Source organism: Pseudophryne corroboree, chromosome 3 (assembly GCF_028390025.1).
Source record: "Pseudophryne corroboree isolate aPseCor3 chromosome 3, aPseCor3.hap2, whole genome shotgun sequence".
NCBI classification, from domain to species: domain Eukaryota; kingdom Metazoa; phylum Chordata; class Amphibia; order Anura; family Myobatrachidae; genus Pseudophryne; species Pseudophryne corroboree.
Genome location: NC_086446.1, coordinates 557297145 through 557315860, shown reverse-complemented (window position 1 = coordinate 557315860; position 18716 = coordinate 557297145). Strand labels below are relative to the sequence as shown.

Genomic DNA, 18716 nt, shown 5'->3' with positions numbered 1-18716 from the left:
GTCACAAACACGCCCTGCGTTCGGCCAGCCACTCCCCCGTTTCTCCAGACACTCCCACGTTTTTCCCTGACACGCCTGCGTTTTTTGGCACACTCCCGGAAAACACTCAGTTACCACCCAGAAACGCCCCTTTCCTGTCAATCATCTACCAATCAGCAGTGCGACTGAAAACCATTGCTCGAACACCAGCAAAACTGCTAAGTTTTGCGTTAAATAACTTAGCGCATGCGCTCTGCGTACCATGCGCATGCGCAGTTAGCAACAAATCGCAGCATAGCGAAAATCGGCAACGAGCAAACAACTCGGAATGACCCCCATGGAGAGGAATTAGCAGTAGGAACATAGACGTAAGTGTGCCACTTTATAGGTCATTGGTACGGCCTCATCTAGGATACTGTATTCAGTTCTGCAGGCCATATCTTCAGAAGGATATTAATACATCAGAGACTGTACAAAGAAGGGCAACTAAAATGGTGCGTGGCCTTCATCACAAACTTACCAGGATAAACTAAAGTAGCTTAATATGTATAATTTGGAGCACAGAATGGAAGGGGAAGTCTTAATAAGATACAGGAGGGAAGCATTCTTCAAAGGAAGATAAGTATTAGAACACAAAGACATTAACTCAACCTGGAAGGAAGTAAGTTCAGAGGAAATTTGTGGAAAAATGACTAGATAAGTGGAATAGCCTCCCATCAGAGGCGGTAGAGGCTAAGGCAGTACAGAAATTTAAACACGCTTGGGATAAGCATAAGAATATCTTTACAGAGACCTAAGGAACAAATAGAGTAAAATTGGCAAAAGGATCAAAGAGAAAGGGACAGACTAGATGGGTTAAGAGGTTCTTATTTGCTGTCAAATTCTAAGTTTCTATGTAAGCTCGGGCTGCAGGAAGGCCGTCTTCCTGCAGTCGTGGGTGGAGGGTCACCCTTCTGTACCCTGGTGAGCAGGGGGAGATAGGGGAAGGTTGCTAAAGCAACTGAGGAGCTGGTCGGGTGGGTGGAGCCTGGCGACTGCTGGAAGATTACAATACAGTAGCTGCCGCTGGTGTCTCTGACATGGTCACAGCAGATTTAATTGTATCAGGGAACATCCACCATGGCGTGGTCAGATAGCTGGTTAATAAAATGTTTTTTAAACTGTGCGTCCTGTCTTGTTTTCATTTTTTTTGTACAGGTGGAGTATAGATGGCTTTGCATGCTGGCATGTATGTTTACCATTAGAGACAATTGGAGGGTGGGTTGTGTCGCCCTGAAAATGGTGAAGTCTAGACTCTGGCACACTGGGCTGTACTTCTATTATCATAATATAATAATACATACGGTGAATGCAATCTTGCCCGAAAATTATGACTGACAAAATTGCACTCTATTACATTCCCCTACATTGTCTTCACTGCTAACTTACCTTGCCAGATGTAAGGGTAAAACGGATACATGGCAATCTACGGTTATATGTCGCTTGAGGTGTTGGCGGAGCCACAGCAGTGAGCTCATTAAGCTTGCTGCTAACATACAATAATTATTTGCTGAGTCCCAGAGATAACTCGATAGTTACACTCATTACGACATTCTTCCACAGGGAGTATTTAGATGTCTCTGGAATTACCTCAGATGGATTATGGAAAGGGGCAGGACAGCATACAAAGTGTTATGTGATACCAGAAATTCTGTTATAATAATTTTCAAATTTGCTGGGTTTGCCTCCTATTAGATTGAACGTTGAAATGGTCACTATTTGATGCAAAGAACAGAAAGGATGCAGTGAGATTGTTTTGCCAAAGACAAAATGCAGTTTTCACGGGCACCCTCTCCTGTCCATTTTTACTGGAGATGCATATCATGCTCAGTCGTGTCACATGATTTATTGTCAATGAAGGGGAAGCACACCAAATATTAGGGGTCAGGTCATTCAAGTGACTGTGTCTTGCTGTGTTTTAATGCATACTCTACTTACCTTCATCATTTTTAACTGGGCAAATGCGTCATCTCTTTCTTTCTTCAGTCTGTCTACATCACTGGAGATATCACATGACTGGACCTAAGCAAAGAAAGAAAACCCTAAAACAAAGTTTGCATTCCTGAAATAATAAATTAAATGACAAATGTGTTTCTATATAACAGGCATCAATATTACAGTCTCAATGTGATAGGAACTGCAACATGTTAAGATCCCTGCAGCAAGTTAAGGGTGTAATAGAGAACTGTTGATGCCAAAACTCAAGTACTACTTTGGTGTTACAAGTAAGGTGGACAGTATTCATGTTGTGTTTCACGTTATCCTGAAGCCTGAATTGATAGGGATTCATTACTAGACCGGAAGATACTGTATTTCTGCATTACTTTACTTCTTATATGTTTATGTAGTGCACTGCAGTAAATGCAAGATACAAGTTGTAAAGGTTTATCTTCAGTAAGCAATATCTTACCTCCTCTTATTATTTTAGGCAAATAATTCACTGAAATGTGCTGTTCTCTGCATGTAATTAAGTCAAATAAGAAAATAAACAGAAGGGTATTGCTCATTTGGAAAGCATTAGCAAAAAATATTCATTATGGTAAGAACTTACCGTTGCTAACGGTATTTCTCCTAAGTCCACAGAATCCACAAGATAACATTGGGATATGATAACGCGACAGCGGATTTGCACCAATTGGTCAAAGCTTTTGGCCTCCCAGCATGCAACGGGCCCGTACATATATCCCCGCCTCCAGACTCATGCAAATCAGTAGTTTTTCCAAAGCTCAAGGCAGGAGCATCATAGAGAGCCCTAATCAGGTGAGAAGAACACACATGCACACCCATCCGTACAAGAAGGAAGTGGTTAGTGAGTGAAAGGATCCTCAAATCAGGTGCGTCAGGGTGGGATTCCTGTGAATCCTGTGGACTTAGGAGAAAGAACTATGTGTTCCCTAATGCACACCGAATGAAAAATATTACTACATAATAGTCAGATAATACGGAGATCTTAGTTGCGTATATCTGCAGATATAGGGTTAAGCCCCCAGGCCGATCGACAAGGCTTCTCCGTCACTGGGGGTCCCTAATACTAGGTATGGGTCCGGGGTGCAGGACCCCACGATGTCGGCACAGGTCGGCCACCCCAGGTCAGCACACAGGTGAGAATTAATAGGGGTTAATAAGAAGCACAGAAGTGCTATGTAAGTGGTGTGATTAAAATAATATATACAAAGTGATAGGGAAAATCATAAGTGTTAATAAAGTGTTAGGGTGTGCCGACCTGAAGCAGCCCAGCCATACCGACACAGGGGCCACCGCACCCCACACCGGTGGGTGTGGGGTGCGGTGGCCCCTGTGTCGGTATGGCTGGGCTGCTTCAGGTCGGCACACCCTAACACTTTATTAACACTTATGATTTTCCCTATCACTTTGTATATATTATTTTAATCACACCACTTACATAGCACTTCTGTGCTTCTTATTAACCCCTATTAATTCTCACCTGTGTGCTGACCTGGGGTGGCCGACCTGTGCCGACATCGTGGGGTCCTGCACCCCGGACCCATACCTAGTATTAGGGACCCCCAGTGACGGAGAAGCCTTGTCGATCGGCCTGGGGCTTAACCCTATATCTGCAGATATACGCAACTAAGATCTCTGTATTATCTGACTATTATGTAGTAATATTTTTCACTCGGTGTGCATTAGGGAACACATAGTTTTTTCCTACACAGAATTACCCCTCCCTTTTAGCACCTGAGTGACATTACAATCTGATTGAGCAGCTTTCCATTTTGTGCATTGGACTTAGGAGAAATACTGTTATCAACGGTAAGTTCTTACCATAACGTAATTTCTCCGGTAGGGTCCACAGGTTATCCAAAGGATAACATTGGGATGTCCCAAAGCAATTTAGTGGTGGGGACGCTCCTGATTGGACAAGAGAATCCTTCACCAGAATTCAGTGCCGCGAGAGGCAAAGGTATCACAGGCATAAAGTATAATGAATGTGTTAATGAAAACCATGTGGCTTTCTACCATATCTGTTCTGCTGAAGCACCACGTTGTGCTGCCCATAATGGACCTACCTTACGAGTAGAATGAGCAGAGACATTAGCCGGAACAGGGAGATCAGCTTGAGAGTATGCTTCTGAAATTTTCATCCGAACCCACTTTACCAGTGTCTGCTTATCAGCAGGCCATCCTCTCTTGTGAAATCTGTAGAGAACGAAGAGTATGTCTGTCTTTCAGATGGCACTGGTGCGATCCACGTAGATCCTTAAGGCACGGACTACGTCCAACAATGCATCTCCCGCAGAAAGGTCCAGCCCCTGGAAGGCCAAGACTACAATTTACTTAGTTAAGGTGGATTTTAGACACCACTTTAGGAAGATACCCAGATTTGTTTCTAAGAACTGCTCTATCTGGATAAAAATCAGAAATGGATGGTGACATAACAATGCCCCTAAATCTGAAACTCTTCTAACTAGAGCAATAGCCAGTAGAAAGAGAACTTTAAATGTCAACCATTTAAGATCCACTCTTTTTAGTGGTTCAAATGGGGCAACTTGAAGTGCCTTTAGGACTAAACTTAAGTCCCAAGGCACTGTAGGAGGAACAAAAAAGGAGGTTGAACATGCAACATTCTCTGGAAAAAAGTGTGCATATCCTGCAGGTTAGCAACTTTCTTTTGGAACCATACAGTCAATGCTGACACTTGTACTCTCAATGAAGCCACCCGTAAACCTTTATGCATTCCTGCTTGAAGGAATGCTAAGACTCTAAAAAACTCAGAAAAACCAAGGTTCAATTTTTGAACACTGCACCATTGAATATAGGCCTGCCATATTTGGTGATAAATGCGAGCTGAGGAAAGTTTCCTTGCTCTGAGCATAATTTGAATTACCTGTTATGAGAATCCTCTTGCCTTCAGGATGTAAGTCTCAAGAGCCACGCTGTCAAAGACAGTCAATCCAGATTTTTTATGATAACCAGGACCCCGAGACAGTAGATCTGAACTTTGAAGGAGTAAGAATGGAGCATCCATCGACATACTCTGCAGTTCTGTGTACCAATGTCTTCTGGAGCAAGCCAGAGCTATAAGTATCACGGCACCCTTACCTTGTCTTACTTTTCGCAACACCCTGGATCATAGGGCGATTGGTGGAAACACATAAGCCAGACGAAAGTTGACAAGTCATCCACAAAGATCGTTCTGGGATCCTTTGTTCTTGACCTGTATGCGGAAACTTTGTTGTTCTGACGGATCGCCATGAGATCTATCTACGGTAACCCCATTGTCTACCAGAGTTTGTAAGACATTGGGGTGTAAAGCCCATTCATTTGCATGAATGGTGTGCTTATTGAGAAAATCCACTTCCCAGTTTAGGACTCCCGGAATGAATACTGCGGACAAGGATGGATAATGAAGTTCTGACTGCGAGTTCCTCCCTGATAGTTGAGGTACACTACTGCCATTGCCGAGCGAATTCAAACTGGTTTCATCAGAAGGATATTCTTTGCCTGAATAAATGCCATATATATGGCCCAAAGTTCCAATATATTTATTGGCAGGCAACTTTCTTCCTTGGTCTGCTGCCCCTGGAAACAACTCCTTTCTGACACTGTTCCCCAGCCCTGCGTGCTGGCATCCATTGTCAGAGCTTCCCAAACTGATATCAAAAGGAGTCTCCCTTTGTCCAGATAGGATGTCTGCAACCACCAAGCTATTGAGCTACTACCTTCCAGGGGAAGACCATAATATGTGCTTTTATTGTCTGATGAAAACCATTCCACTTGGAAAGTATAGAAGTTGCAGATGTATCAAGTGGAACTGAGTATATCCATCATCTCGAATGTCTACACCATCAAACCCATCACAAGCATTACCGCGTAAATGGATACCTTTTGACTGTGTAGCAACTCCTCAATCCTTAAATGAATTTTGAAAATTTTGTTCAGAGTTAAAATTACTCTATGAATACCCAATTCTAACACAGCCCCTAAAGTGAGTCATCCATTGTGACGGAACTAGAGACGACTTTGCCTAATTTATGAGCCGTATCTCTGTAAACAGGCTATTGTCTGTTGCAGCTGACACTTAAGCCATTCCTGAGACTGTGCCAGGATTAATAGGTCATCAAAGTATGGAAAAATCCTTATCCCCTGCTAATGGAGATAAGATGCCGCCACCACCACCACCATAATTTTGGTGAATACTCTGGGAGCTGTGGTCAGTTCAAATGGTAGGGCCTGAAATTGAAAATGATGCTGGAGGATAACAAACCTGAGAGAGAGCGCTGATGAGACCGTGCTATAGGAACATGTAGGTAAACATCCTGGATATCCAGGTACACCATAAACCCTCCGGCTCCCTGGTCAATATAATGGAACGTAAAGTCTCCATATGAAAACCGAGGCAATGAAATGTACTTGTTCAGCGTTTTGAAATTGAATATGGGCCGGAACGACCCATTTGGCTTCTGGACTAAAACAGGTTGGAATAAAAACCTTGACCTCATTGTACAGGAGGAACTGGAATTATCACTCCTGACTGAAGCAACTTCTGAATTGCTCCTTGCAAAGTCCTGGCCTTCGTTTCCACTGAAAACGGGCTGGTACAAAACCTTTGATGAGGGTGTTTCTTGAGGGTGCGTCTGACTCCCCACTGCTGACATCAACCCTAGGGATCGCAGCCTCATACTACCCCTGGAGCATATAATCCCTAGGGCCTAGCTCTGGTGCACCCTAGGTGGCAGCAGCGTCAGCGACTGTTTGGTAGTCTACTCCCAAAACAATGTGGCTGTGTCCGTGTTCCCCCTCTAAGCAAAACCGATGCCTTACCTTCTCCCCGTGCTCCGTCCACAGCCTGGTAAAGTCTGCTGGACTTGCTAGTACATTCGACACAGACGCCCGCCGAAACAGCACTGTACTCGTGGGTAAGTGTTATCATAACCCGGCGTGGAGTTGTTGGACTGTCTCTTTCTAAGGTACGTATAAGACGCTTTTTAGAAAGATCGCTCAAAAAAACAGTAAGACTATAAAAATAAAATAAAAAAGCTTATGGCTGCTGAAAAACCAGCAGCCCTCTTGACCATGGTCCGGCTGCTGCTGCACCAAACAAAAAACTGATTTGCCTGAGTCAGGAGGTGGGGATATATGGACGGGCCCGTTGCATGCTGGGAGGCCGACAGCTTTGACCGATTGGTGCAAATCCGCTGTCGCGTCATCACATCCCAATGTTATCCTGTGGATAACATGTGGACCCTGCCGGAGAAAGCTTATTTGTTTTCCAACCTGGGCTAAGACAATTTATAATAAAAGATTTCTACATCTTCTCCTAGGGCCCTATCCATGGAGTCAGTCAGCTTAAAATGCAATTACACATATCCCAACATTTACAAATAACTAGAGAGACACTGAACATTTCTTCTAAGATTAATCTTTATTAATTCCTAGATGTATACACAATGTAAGGATGCCAATAGTAAGCACTATGGGCCTAATTCAGAGTTGATCGCTGCAGATTTTTTTTTAGCAGTTGGGCAAAACCATGTGCACTGCGGGGGGTGGGGGGTGGGGGCGGTAGATATAACATGTGCAGAGAGTTAGATTTGGGTGGGGTGTGTTCAAACTGGAATCTAAATTGCAGTGTAAAAATAAAGCAGCCAGTATTTACCCTGCACAGAAACAAAATAACCCATCCATACCTAACTCTCTCTGCAAATATTATATCTGCCCCCCCTTACCTGCAGTGCACAGTGTTTTGCCCAACTGCTAACAAATTTGCTGCTGCGATCAACTCTGAATTAACCCCTATAACATGTAGTAGTACACATGGTTAATGTTATTATTAAAGTGTTAATCAATCAGGAACTTCCTCTAATCTATGGATGAGTTTATATATACAGGGGCAGATTCAATTGCTCACAGTGTTTCTTACAGATTAAGAGAAAAAAAGCATGGGAGGATTAATGTCTAATTTAGACATTCCAGTGTGACTGGAAGCCATATGTAATCATTTTCTGAGTGCATTTAGGAATATACCTGATTTTGACAGTATCATGAACGAACAGGTGTCTGCAGTGGTGGCTGCTGCCCCCCAGCGCCAACAATACATTGCAGTGGGAGTTGGTTAGCGCATATAAACATACATGCAATGTTGTATATAATATAAATTATGTGCTGACTGTCTTACCTGGGATCAGCACCGCTGTGTTTCACTGACCTGCTGTAGCATGGGACACAGCACTCAGCTTGTCTATCTTCTATAAGTCCGCCCCCAGACTCCCATTGGCTAGTTTCACAAGAGTCTGGAGGCAGGCTTATAGATGACAGACAAGCTGAGTGCTGTGTCCTGTGCTACGGCAGGTCAGTAAAACACAGCACTGCTGATACCCAGGTAAGGCAGCTAGCACATATATTACATTGTATGTAAAATATGTGCTGACCGTCTCTCCCCTGTAATGTGTGGTTGCGCTGCACCACAGGGCCAGCTGTCACCCATGGGTATTTGGCATCTCGATTGATTTTGGGCCATACACCATGCAATATTGAGCCAACCCTGCAATATTTGCTACTATATTGGAGCATGTCCTGACAAATCTTAAATCCCCTAACACAGAGGTTCTCAAACTCGGTCCTCGGGGGCCCACACAGTGCATGTTTTGCAGGTAACCCAGCAGGTGCACAGGTGTATTAATTACTCACTGACACATTTTAAAAGGTCCACAGGTGGAGCTAATTATTTCACTTGCGATTCTGTGAGGAGACCTGCAAAACATGCACTGTGTGGGCTCCCGAGGACCGAGTTTGAGAACCTCTGCCCTAACACATGGTATCCTGCTCAAAAAATGTAATCGCCTGCGAGGCTGTGCAGGACTTTGTGCGAGCCGGACCGTATATTTAGAGATGCAGTCATTTACATGGCAAAACCAACCTGGTTGTTTTGTATAAATGATAGCCGCTTTAAAAATCTGTCCAGACTCATACAAGGTCCCGCACAATCTGCAACTCGCAGGTTATTCAATTTCATCCAAGGTCTGGATAACACACCCAAGAGTTGAAAGTGGAGACATTACCAGTAACTTTCCCCTGTTGCTGTGTGTGTACCTTTGTTACTCTAGCTGAGTGCTCACTGTTATATCGTTACATAATTACATAGATAACATTGATCCATTAAACTGTGTATGTAGGGTTGCCAAAATATCCTTTAATCTAGGACACATACATATACATTTAATCCGGGACACATATGAATTATACAGGTTCTGTGGCTAGCTAAATAAAAGCATGCATTTCTCCTACTTTATTCACCACAGAACCTGTGTAATCACAGGTGTCCAGGATTAAAGATATATTATATCAGACCTGGCCGACCTGTGGCTTGCCAGATGTTGTGAAACTATATATCCCAGCATGCCCTGCCACAGTTTTAGCATCAACTTGTAGTTTCACAACAGCTAGAGAGCCAAAGGTTGGCCAGGCCTGTATTATGGCAACCTTACATATAGTATATGGATATATATGTTAGGTCTTGTTGTATATAGATATACTGTAATTAACAGCTAATGCACAATCTGAAATTTGTGAATTTATAATTAAAGTATGTTTTGCAAGTATGATTGAAGTGCCCTAAATGACATGGCTCAGTGTTAAAACTGGGCAATAGATTCCCTTTAGGTGGTAAAATTGGGCACTTGATGCCCTTTATGTTACCTAAAAATGTATATCTATCATATCTATCATATCCAGTGGTTAAAACAAATAGAGACATCACGTTGCAACTAAGATGCATTTTCAGCAAAAAAAGAATGCTCAACTCTAGCAGAATTGCACGGGACCTGGCGGCTCACACTTGCTAGGCATATCCCACTGCATGGCTTTTGGAGGCTAGATGTATGAGGGCACATCTGCATGCAAGTAGAACTAAGCAGGAATTGTCAACGTGTGTCTGGATTTCATAAAGCAAGTGACTATCTCTCCTGAAAAAGATGTGTAATTGTAATGTCAACACTGAAATTCTGTTTGAACTAGAATGGAATGGAAGCACCTTACCTGAGTTGTCACACTGTCCAATAAATGCCTGACTTGATGTTCTTTAAGCATCATGAGGTCCTGTCCAAGATCTCTGTCTTGTAAAGGCAGATTGAAGATCTTTTTGGCCACCCTCACAAAGTCTAAGGCATAGAGATAAACTAAATTACTATAGAATGTATAACAATTATTATTTACACGACTATTTAAAGTACCACTATAGGGGGAAGGGGGGAGTCAATTGGCCGCTGTAATTTACCGTGGCTAATTGATCCCCTGGGGGCTATCTAATTGGCCCTAAAAGCAGACACTGATTGTGGATTCTTTTTCAGGACCCCCTGAGGTCGCAAAAAAAACCCACAATAAATGTCCTGTTTTTGCAATCGCGGCCATGAAAACACAAAGATCCGGGAACTTAAAGAAAAAACAGGCTACAACTGAATTGCCCAAAAAAAACACTGGGCAAAAAAAAATTAGGAATTTAATACCTACCGGTAATTCCTTTTCTCGTAGTCCGTAGTGGATACTGGGGATCTGTACTTTAATACCATGGGGTATAGATCGGGTCCACTGGAGCGTGGCACTTTAAAACCTTTAGTGTGTGTATGTGTGTGCTGGCTCCTCCCCTCTATGCCCCTCCTACCAGACTGAGTCTTGGAAACTGTGCCCGAGGAGATGGACATACCACGAGAGAAGAAAACAGGTGAAACAGCGGTGAGGCACAAAGCCAACACACAACCATAACCGAAAGGAGGGCACTAACCAGAACAGAGGATAGCAACACCAACCTAACCAGGATAGCACAACTATCCCAACAACAGAAAGGGACCACAACGGCGGGCCAACCAAATACTTACTCATGTAAGCAGGAATCGAAGAACTGAGGCGGGAGAACAGTATCCACTACGGATTACGAGAAAAGGAATTACCGGTATGTATTAAACTCCTATTTTCTCTTACGTCCTAGTGGATACTGGGGATCTGTATTTTAGTACCATGGGGAAGTCCCAAAGCTCCCAAATGGGTGGAAGAATGCTGAGACCCCTGTAAAACTGCCTGTCCAAACTGAAGTTCACCCTTGGCCAAGGTGTCGAACTGATAAAATTTCACAAAAGTGTTCGAACCAGACCATGTAGCATCTCGGCACAACTGTAAGGCCGGGACACTCTGGGCAGCCACCCAGGAAGAGCCCACAGACCTAGATGAGTGGGCCTGAATAGACGTCAGCAAAGGCAGAGCCGCCGAAGTATAGGCCTGTTGAATGGTCAACCTGAGCCAACGGATGGATTGCTTAGAAGCCGGACGACCAATCTTGGTGGCATCATTAAGGACAAACAGCGAATCAGATTTCCGATGATTAGTCACTCACCACATCCAAGGACTCTGGCCCAATGGAAGCGTCAGACAACACCGGGACCACAATAGGTTGATTCACATGAAAGGTTGAAACCACCTATGGCAAAAACTGAGGACGGGTCCTGAGTCCCGCCCTGTCTTCATGAAAATTCAAATAAGGGCTCTTACAGGATAAGGCCCCCAATTCAGAGACATGTCTGGCAGTCGCCAATGCTATTAACATAACTGTCTTCCAGGTGAGAGACTTTAATTCCACCCTATGTAAGGGTTCAAACCAGTCCGATTGAAGAAAGGACAGAACCACATTGAGATCCCATGGAGCCATGGGACGTACGAAGGGTGGTTGCATATGAAGAACTCCTTTTAGGAAAGTTTGTACTTCCGGCAACATGGCAAGTTGTTTCTGGAAGAAAATAGAGAGCGCCGCAATCTGAACTTTCATACAGCCTAAAGGTAGGCCAATATCCACTCCCGCTTGCAGGAAAAGTAGAAAACGACCAATTCTAAATTCCACGGGAGAAACCTTTCTACTTTCACACCAGGAAACATACTTTTTCCAGATACGATGATAATGTTTTGATGTAACCATCTTCCTGGCCGGGACCATGGTGGAAATAACCCGGGAGGGAAGACCTTTTCTTGCTAAAATCTCCCTCTCAACTTCCTAGCCGTCTTCCAAGCCACTGTAAGTCTGGATAGACGAACGGACCTTGTTGAAGAAGATCCTTTTGGAGCGGCAGAAGCCAGGGATCCTCCAGAGTCATGGTTAGGAGGTCCGAGTACCACGCCCATCGAGGCCAATCTGGGGCAATTAGAATTGCTTGAACGCTTTCCCTTCTTAATCTTTTTAGAACTCTTGGGATTAGTGGCAGAGGAGGGAACAGGTACACAAACTGTTCCATCCATGGTGTCATAAGTGCATCCACTGCTACAGCCTGCAGATCCCTCGTTCTGGAACAGTAATGGCATAGCTTCTTGTTGAGATGAGAAGCCATCAGATCTATCTGTGGACAGCCTCACCGGTGAATTAGCTGTTGAAACACCTGGGGATGTAGGCCTCTTTCCCCCGGATGGAGGAAGTGTCTGCTGTGGAAGTCCGCTTCCCAGTTGTCCACTCCTGAAATGAATATGGCTGAGACTGCCCTTGCGATGGCCTCCGCCCAGAAGAGGATTTTTGACACTACTCGCATCGCCGCTCTGCTTCTTGTCCAGACCCCCCCATGCCATGGCGCTGTCTGATTGAACCTGGATCGTCTGATCCTTCAGGAAATGGGAAGCGTGCAGAAGAGCATTGTAAACTGCCCTGGGCTCCAGGATGTTTATCGGCAGGGCTGATTCCTGAACTGACCATATCCCCTGGAACTGTGTCACTTGGGTCACAGTCCCCAACCCCGGAGACTGGCATCCGTTGTGAGTAGAATCCATGAGCGGATATTGAAATTCCTGCCTTCTACCAGGTGAGGAACTAGTAACCTGTCACGATCCTGGTAATTGGACATCATTATTTACCTTCCAAGTGTCTCCTGAGAATGGCCCAGCGTTCAAAAACGGGGAATCCATCTGCGCTGTCTGCGTGCAGCGTGCTGTATATAATTTCCTCAAGCCTCTTCCCTGTGATCCCATGGCAGCCTTACAGTTTAGTTGCACTGTGTTTAAGAATGGCGTCTCCTGCCCTCCTCCGTCATTACTGTAGTTTACCACATGGAATATACAAACAGACTTTCCCTCCATGGGTGCAGCCATGTTTTTCCTCATCACATGTCAGTCTACAACCTTTCCGCTGCACTCTGGACTCTGCCTAATTATCCAGCCAATGCCTGCCTCCCAGCTGATATAAATATCCTGCTCCTGGGCTGGATAATCGTCAGTGCTTTGGTTGTCTAACCTATACACATGTCTCTCCTACTTGTGGATTCTACTGCTTGTTTCTCCAGGTATTCCGGCTCCTATGATTCAGCTCCACTAAGAAACCTGCACCTGTTTCCATCCTGCAGTGCAGCCTGACTTCTGCAGTGTTCCAGCATTGCTTCTGATTACTCTCTACGATCAGACACCGGCTTCCTGCTCACAGCGTTGGTCCTGCTTCGCTTTCAGCCTCCAGCGGTGTCCTGGTATCGTTTTCAACTTCTCCTTTCTGCAGCACCGCTCTCCATACTTCAACAGCGTACTTACCATGGCCTACCAGCTTTCCACAGTGCTCCTGAGTCACTGGTATTCTGCTATCGGTGCTCCACAGTTTCTTCAGTTTATTTCAACGTTATCAGCGGTATTCCCATATTGCCTGCATCTGTGACCATTCTACCATTGAACCACAGCGTCCATCGATGCTCACCATCGGACTCTAAATCTACAGTGGTGAATTCTGCACACCTTTCATTCATACCGGTTCCAACCGGCACTCTTTGCATTTATACCAAGTACCATCTACTTCTGTGCATCTGTGTTGCTCCAGCCTCTGTATACCATCTGCTGGGCAGTACCAGTTGATACCTCTCCTCAGCAGTTAGCTGTGGCATACGTACTTACCATCTCCAGTTCTGGCAAGGACTCTAACATTCTGTTCTGCAAGCCACAGCACTAATTACCTCTGCGCTTCTGGGAACTGTACTGTAATTTATCACTGCACAGCTACTGTGACGTTATTGCATATCCAAGGTGTCTAAAGCTGTGTGTTTAATAAAAATGTTTGCAACTCCGTTGTCGTGATCACGCCTTCGGGCAAATGGTACAATATCTCCTGTATGTCTAGGAACCCAATACTACCTCCCCGGTTCACCTACACACAAGGCCCCTACATCTGAGACTTCCCCAGGTCAGCCTCAGCCCTCAGTTGTGACATAACCACCATAATAGAGAAATCCGTGCTCTTGGAGATAAGGTTGTTTCCTGATGCTTGTGAAGGTGAGAACCCGACTGTTTGTGCAGCAGATCCAGATGAAATGGCCGGGCATGAAATCTGCCATATTGGATTGCCTCGTAAGCAGCAACCACCCTGCCCAGCAAGCGTATGCAAAGATGTATGGACACCTTGCGAGGACGGAGTACTGAGCGGACCATAGCCTGGATATCCAATGCCTTGTCCATCGGAAGAAACACCTTTTGAGACACAGTATCCAGTATCATTCCCAGGAACTGAAGACGCTGGGTTGGTTCCAGGTGAGATTTCTGGAGGTTTAGGATCCACCCATGATCCGTAAGCAGGCAAGTCGTCAGATCGATGCTGTGCAATAGACGCTCCCTGGACATAGCTTTTATCAGGAGATCGTCCAAGTAGGGGACTATGTCGACACCCATCATGCGCAGTTGCAGCATCATCTCCACCATGACTTTGGTGAAAACTCTCTGAGCTATGGACAGGCCAAAAGGCAAGGCCTGAAACTGGAAATGGTCGTCCAATATGGCGAACCTGAGGTAAGCCTGATCAGGGGGCTACATGGGAATGTGTAGGTAAGCATCCTTGACATCTAGAGGAATTCCCCCTCCTCCAGACTGGACAACACTACCCGCAGGGATTCCATCTTGAATTTGAATATCCGCAGATACAGGTTTAGAGACTTCAGGTTTAAGATGGGTTACACCGAACCGTCTGGTTTTGAAACAACAAAAAGACTGGAGTAACAACTCCTTTTGCGTAATGGAGGAGGTACCGGAACCATCACCCCTGTCCGCTAAAGTTTTTGAATAGCCTCTTGCAAGGTAACCCTTGCAGCGGGCAAAACTGGTAAGCCCGATATGAAAAATCTGTGAGGAGGAAGTGCTTAAAATTCCAGCCGGTAACCCTGGGAAATGAGATCCCTCATCTAAGGATCCCGGCAGGACTTTGCCCACACGTGGGCGAAGTGTTGAAGGCGAGCACCCACCTGAAAGTCGCCTTGTCGCTGGGGCCAACTGTCACGCGGTAGGCTTAGCGGCAGGGGATCCTGTGGTCTGGTACAGGGAAGCTGCGATTGCAGGTTTAAGGGACTTACCACGAGATCCTTTCGGAGTGGTGGAGACTCCCCGGCCCCTGCCTCTGAACCTTGGCAAACGAAAGGACTGCAAGGAGGGTCCTGTGTAAGATCGTCGAGCAGGTGGCGCAGCCGACGGCAGATAGGTAGACCTACCAGCCGTTGCCTGAGAGATCCATTTATTTAACTCATCTCCAAACAAGGCATCACCTGTTAAGGGAAAATTTTCTACACCCTTTTTGGAATCAGCGTCCGCTGACCATTGACGTAACCACAGAGCTCTGCGTGCCAAAACAGCCATAGCAGTAGTGCGCCCATTTATCTTACACAATTCCTTAATAGTCTCGCTCATAAAATTTGCAGCATCCTGGATATGTTGCAGCAGAGTAATGACCTCCCTCCCAGGGCAGAGAATCTAAACCATCAATAATACTATCAGACCACTTGACTACCGCCCTGGAAATCCACCCACAAACTATTGTGGGGCGCTGTGCTATGCCTGCTGCCGTATATATTGCCTTGAGAGTGGTCTCTATTTTACGGTCAGCTGGCTCTTTTAGGGATATAGCCCCCAGCACCGGCAGAACCAATTTCTTAGACAGTCTGGACACAGACATATCGACTGACCGAGGGGTGTTTTCCCATACTTTCCTATCCTCAGCTGGGGGGGGAAAGGTAGCTAAAAACCTCTGAGGAAGTTTAAATTTCTTATCGGGGTTTAACCATGCCTCCCTGGCCAGGGACTTTAATTCTTTAGACAGAGAAAAAGTTACTGAGGTCTTGGGTCTAACATTAAAGTACAACTCCTCATCTGATTCTGCCTCCTGATCCGGTATGTGAAGAACCTCTCTTACAGCAAAAACGAGGGCCTCCACCCCAGGGGACAGAGAGCTGTCCTCATCCATATCATCATCATCCACATCAGGCTGATCAGAATCAGACTGGAGCACCTGTGGCAATGAGCGTTTATGTGAAACCAACAGAGAGGGCTGAGAAGCCTTTCTGGTATCAGCTGCTTTTGCCATACAGTCAATAGACTGTTTTAACACCTGCCTCTCCTTTTTAGCTGCAGCTAATTCTGAGTTCTGAATCATGCATTTAAAACTATCTAACCAGTCTGTGTCCCTGAGGAGATAAGGAGCACTGTCCACACGAGGGACCCCGCTGAACACTGGGTAGAGTTACAAGCAGCACACATAACCATGTCAACAGACATCTTTAGACAACCGTAATATAGCGCAGCTCAATGAAAAACATCTCTACACAGACCCTAGAAAGCCCCTGGAGTGACACTTAGGAATGTAGACCAGCACACAGAACACAGCAGCACAGTGTGTGAATTATTGGGGTCATTCCGAGTTGTTCGCTCGCTGCCGATTTTCGCAACGGAGCGATTAAGGCAAAAATGTGCATGCGCATGGTACGCAGTGCGCATGCGCTAAGTATTTTAGCACAAAACTTAGTAGATTTACTCACGTCCGAACGAAGAATTTTCATCGTTGAAGTGATCAGGGTGTGATTGACAGGAAGTGGGTGTTTCTGGGCGGAAACTGGCCGTTTTCAGGGAGTGTGCGGAAAAACGCAGACGTGTCAGGGAAAAACGCGGGAGTGTCTGGAGAAACGGGGGAGTGGCTGGCTGAACGCTGGGCGTGTGTGTGACGTCAAACCAGGAATGAAACGGCCTGAGCTGATTGCAATCTGTGAGTAGGTCAGGAGCTACTCAGAAACTGCTAAGAATTTTCTATTCGCAATTCTGCTAATCTTTCGTTCGCTATTCTGCTAAGCTAAGATACACTCCCAGAGGGCGGCGGCCTAGCGTGTGCAATGCTGCTAAAAGCGGCTAGCGAGCGAACAAGTCGGAATCACCCCCTATGTGTACAACCTGACAGAAGTGCAGCGGCACTACTGCTGTTGTGCTCCCCGCCTGCTATGACCCCCTGGTACCAGTACAGAGTCTGTAACAGCGTGGGTCCCTGGAGGAGCAGCGTGCATACAGACATGATGATCAGCAGCAGGAAATGGCACCTTCCCGCCTCTGGTCCTGTTTTGGAAAGCCACGCCCCTTGAAATGGCGCGCGGTCCCTGCAGTTTTATACTGGCCATGTTTAACACACATAAATATATATCAATACACACAAGCCCTCATGAACAGTGGGCACTGCGGGCATGAGCCCTGAGCCAGTCTAGTCCGCGGCGGGCACCGCGGCTCGTGGCCCGTGACAACCGCGTGACATGCCGCCAAAACCGCACCGGGGACCCGCTAACTGGGACCCCGGTGTTAACGCTCACCGCACCTATCGATCTTCGCCATCTGTTAGAGGGTGGCGGCTAGTTGCTGGCGTGGGCACATACACTAACTGTGTGTGAACAGCACCTCAGGAGCTCACTGTCCTGTCAGCTGGGATTACGGACCATTAAACCTCAGGAGGTTGGTTCGGTCCCCCTTCTAAGTCCCACAAAGCAGGTAGACTGGCTGTCATGTTTATCAAATCCGTAGCCTGAAAATTCATAGCTGTGTAGGTATATGCATACAAACATGTATTAGGGCCATTGTGCGTTATGGAGAGGCAATAATGAGAGCGTACATATATGGGAGTGTTGTGGGCATGTATCAAAACCTCTGCACCATTCCAAGCTTTGTGAATGGGGAACGGAATCCTGTCTCTGACGAATCTCTAGCAGCTAGCATGAGGTTGGCACAAGGGCAGACACTAATGATTACAGTTGCGGCATGGGTGGTGGCTGGTTTAAAATCAATAGGTAAGGATTTCTGCTGGCAAATGCAAGGACCCTCACATTATTGAAATACAAGTTTGCATTAAGATAAAGCAGTATATCTGGTTTCCATGGCTATCTGGAGCTACAGAATCAGCCCAACAGTATCCCTAAATAAGGGGTAATTAATGGCAATGCTATGAAGTGCAGGCGCTCCGATGTTTCCCCGATACCTGGCAACTCACCGCATGGCAGATTTTTCCTTACCCCATAGGTTGGGTAATTAGCAGTAATATGTACATAGCGACCACACTTGGGCATGATGCATATATTTACACTATGACGATAATTAGAGAATTGAGCGATTATCACCTGCCGCACATGTGCCAGGGTTGCACTGCACACTCACCAAGGTAGTTAAGTGGTGTTGCTCGCAGTGATTGAAAGATAGGAACCGCTTGGGGCACGTAACGGGGAGTGGCGGCAAAAACACAGGCGTCACGACCATTTTCAGGGTGTGTCTTAGCATACGTGTGCAATCCTGTATGCAGCAAACAAGGCGCCAGCATCTTAGATACCACAGCCATTGTGTCTGATCATAGTATTACCTAGACGGTCAATTACACTGAAGGAACTGCGACCACCGCTGCGTGTCTGAACGCAGGTGCTTGGATCTGTGAAGCAGCCAGTGGGCGTCTCAGT

The 18716-nt window shown here is 45.8% G+C and overlaps 1 protein-coding gene across 4 annotated transcripts in view; it reads right to left on the bottom strand.

Moving 5' to 3' along the window:
• STXBP4 (syntaxin binding protein 4) overlaps positions 1–18716 on the bottom strand; it is a 506433-nt gene that overhangs the window by 357103 nt on the left and 130614 nt on the right. For all 4 annotated transcript variants that reach the window (XM_063961265.1, XM_063961264.1, XM_063961266.1 and 1 more), the window contains exons 9-10: positions 10018–10139; positions 1957–2040 (exon numbers count right to left, since the gene is read on the bottom strand). In XM_063961265.1, coding sequence (XP_063817335.1) covers positions 1957–2040; positions 10018–10139 — 206 coding nt within the window. The remainder of the gene's footprint in view (positions 1–1956; positions 2041–10017; positions 10140–18716) is intronic.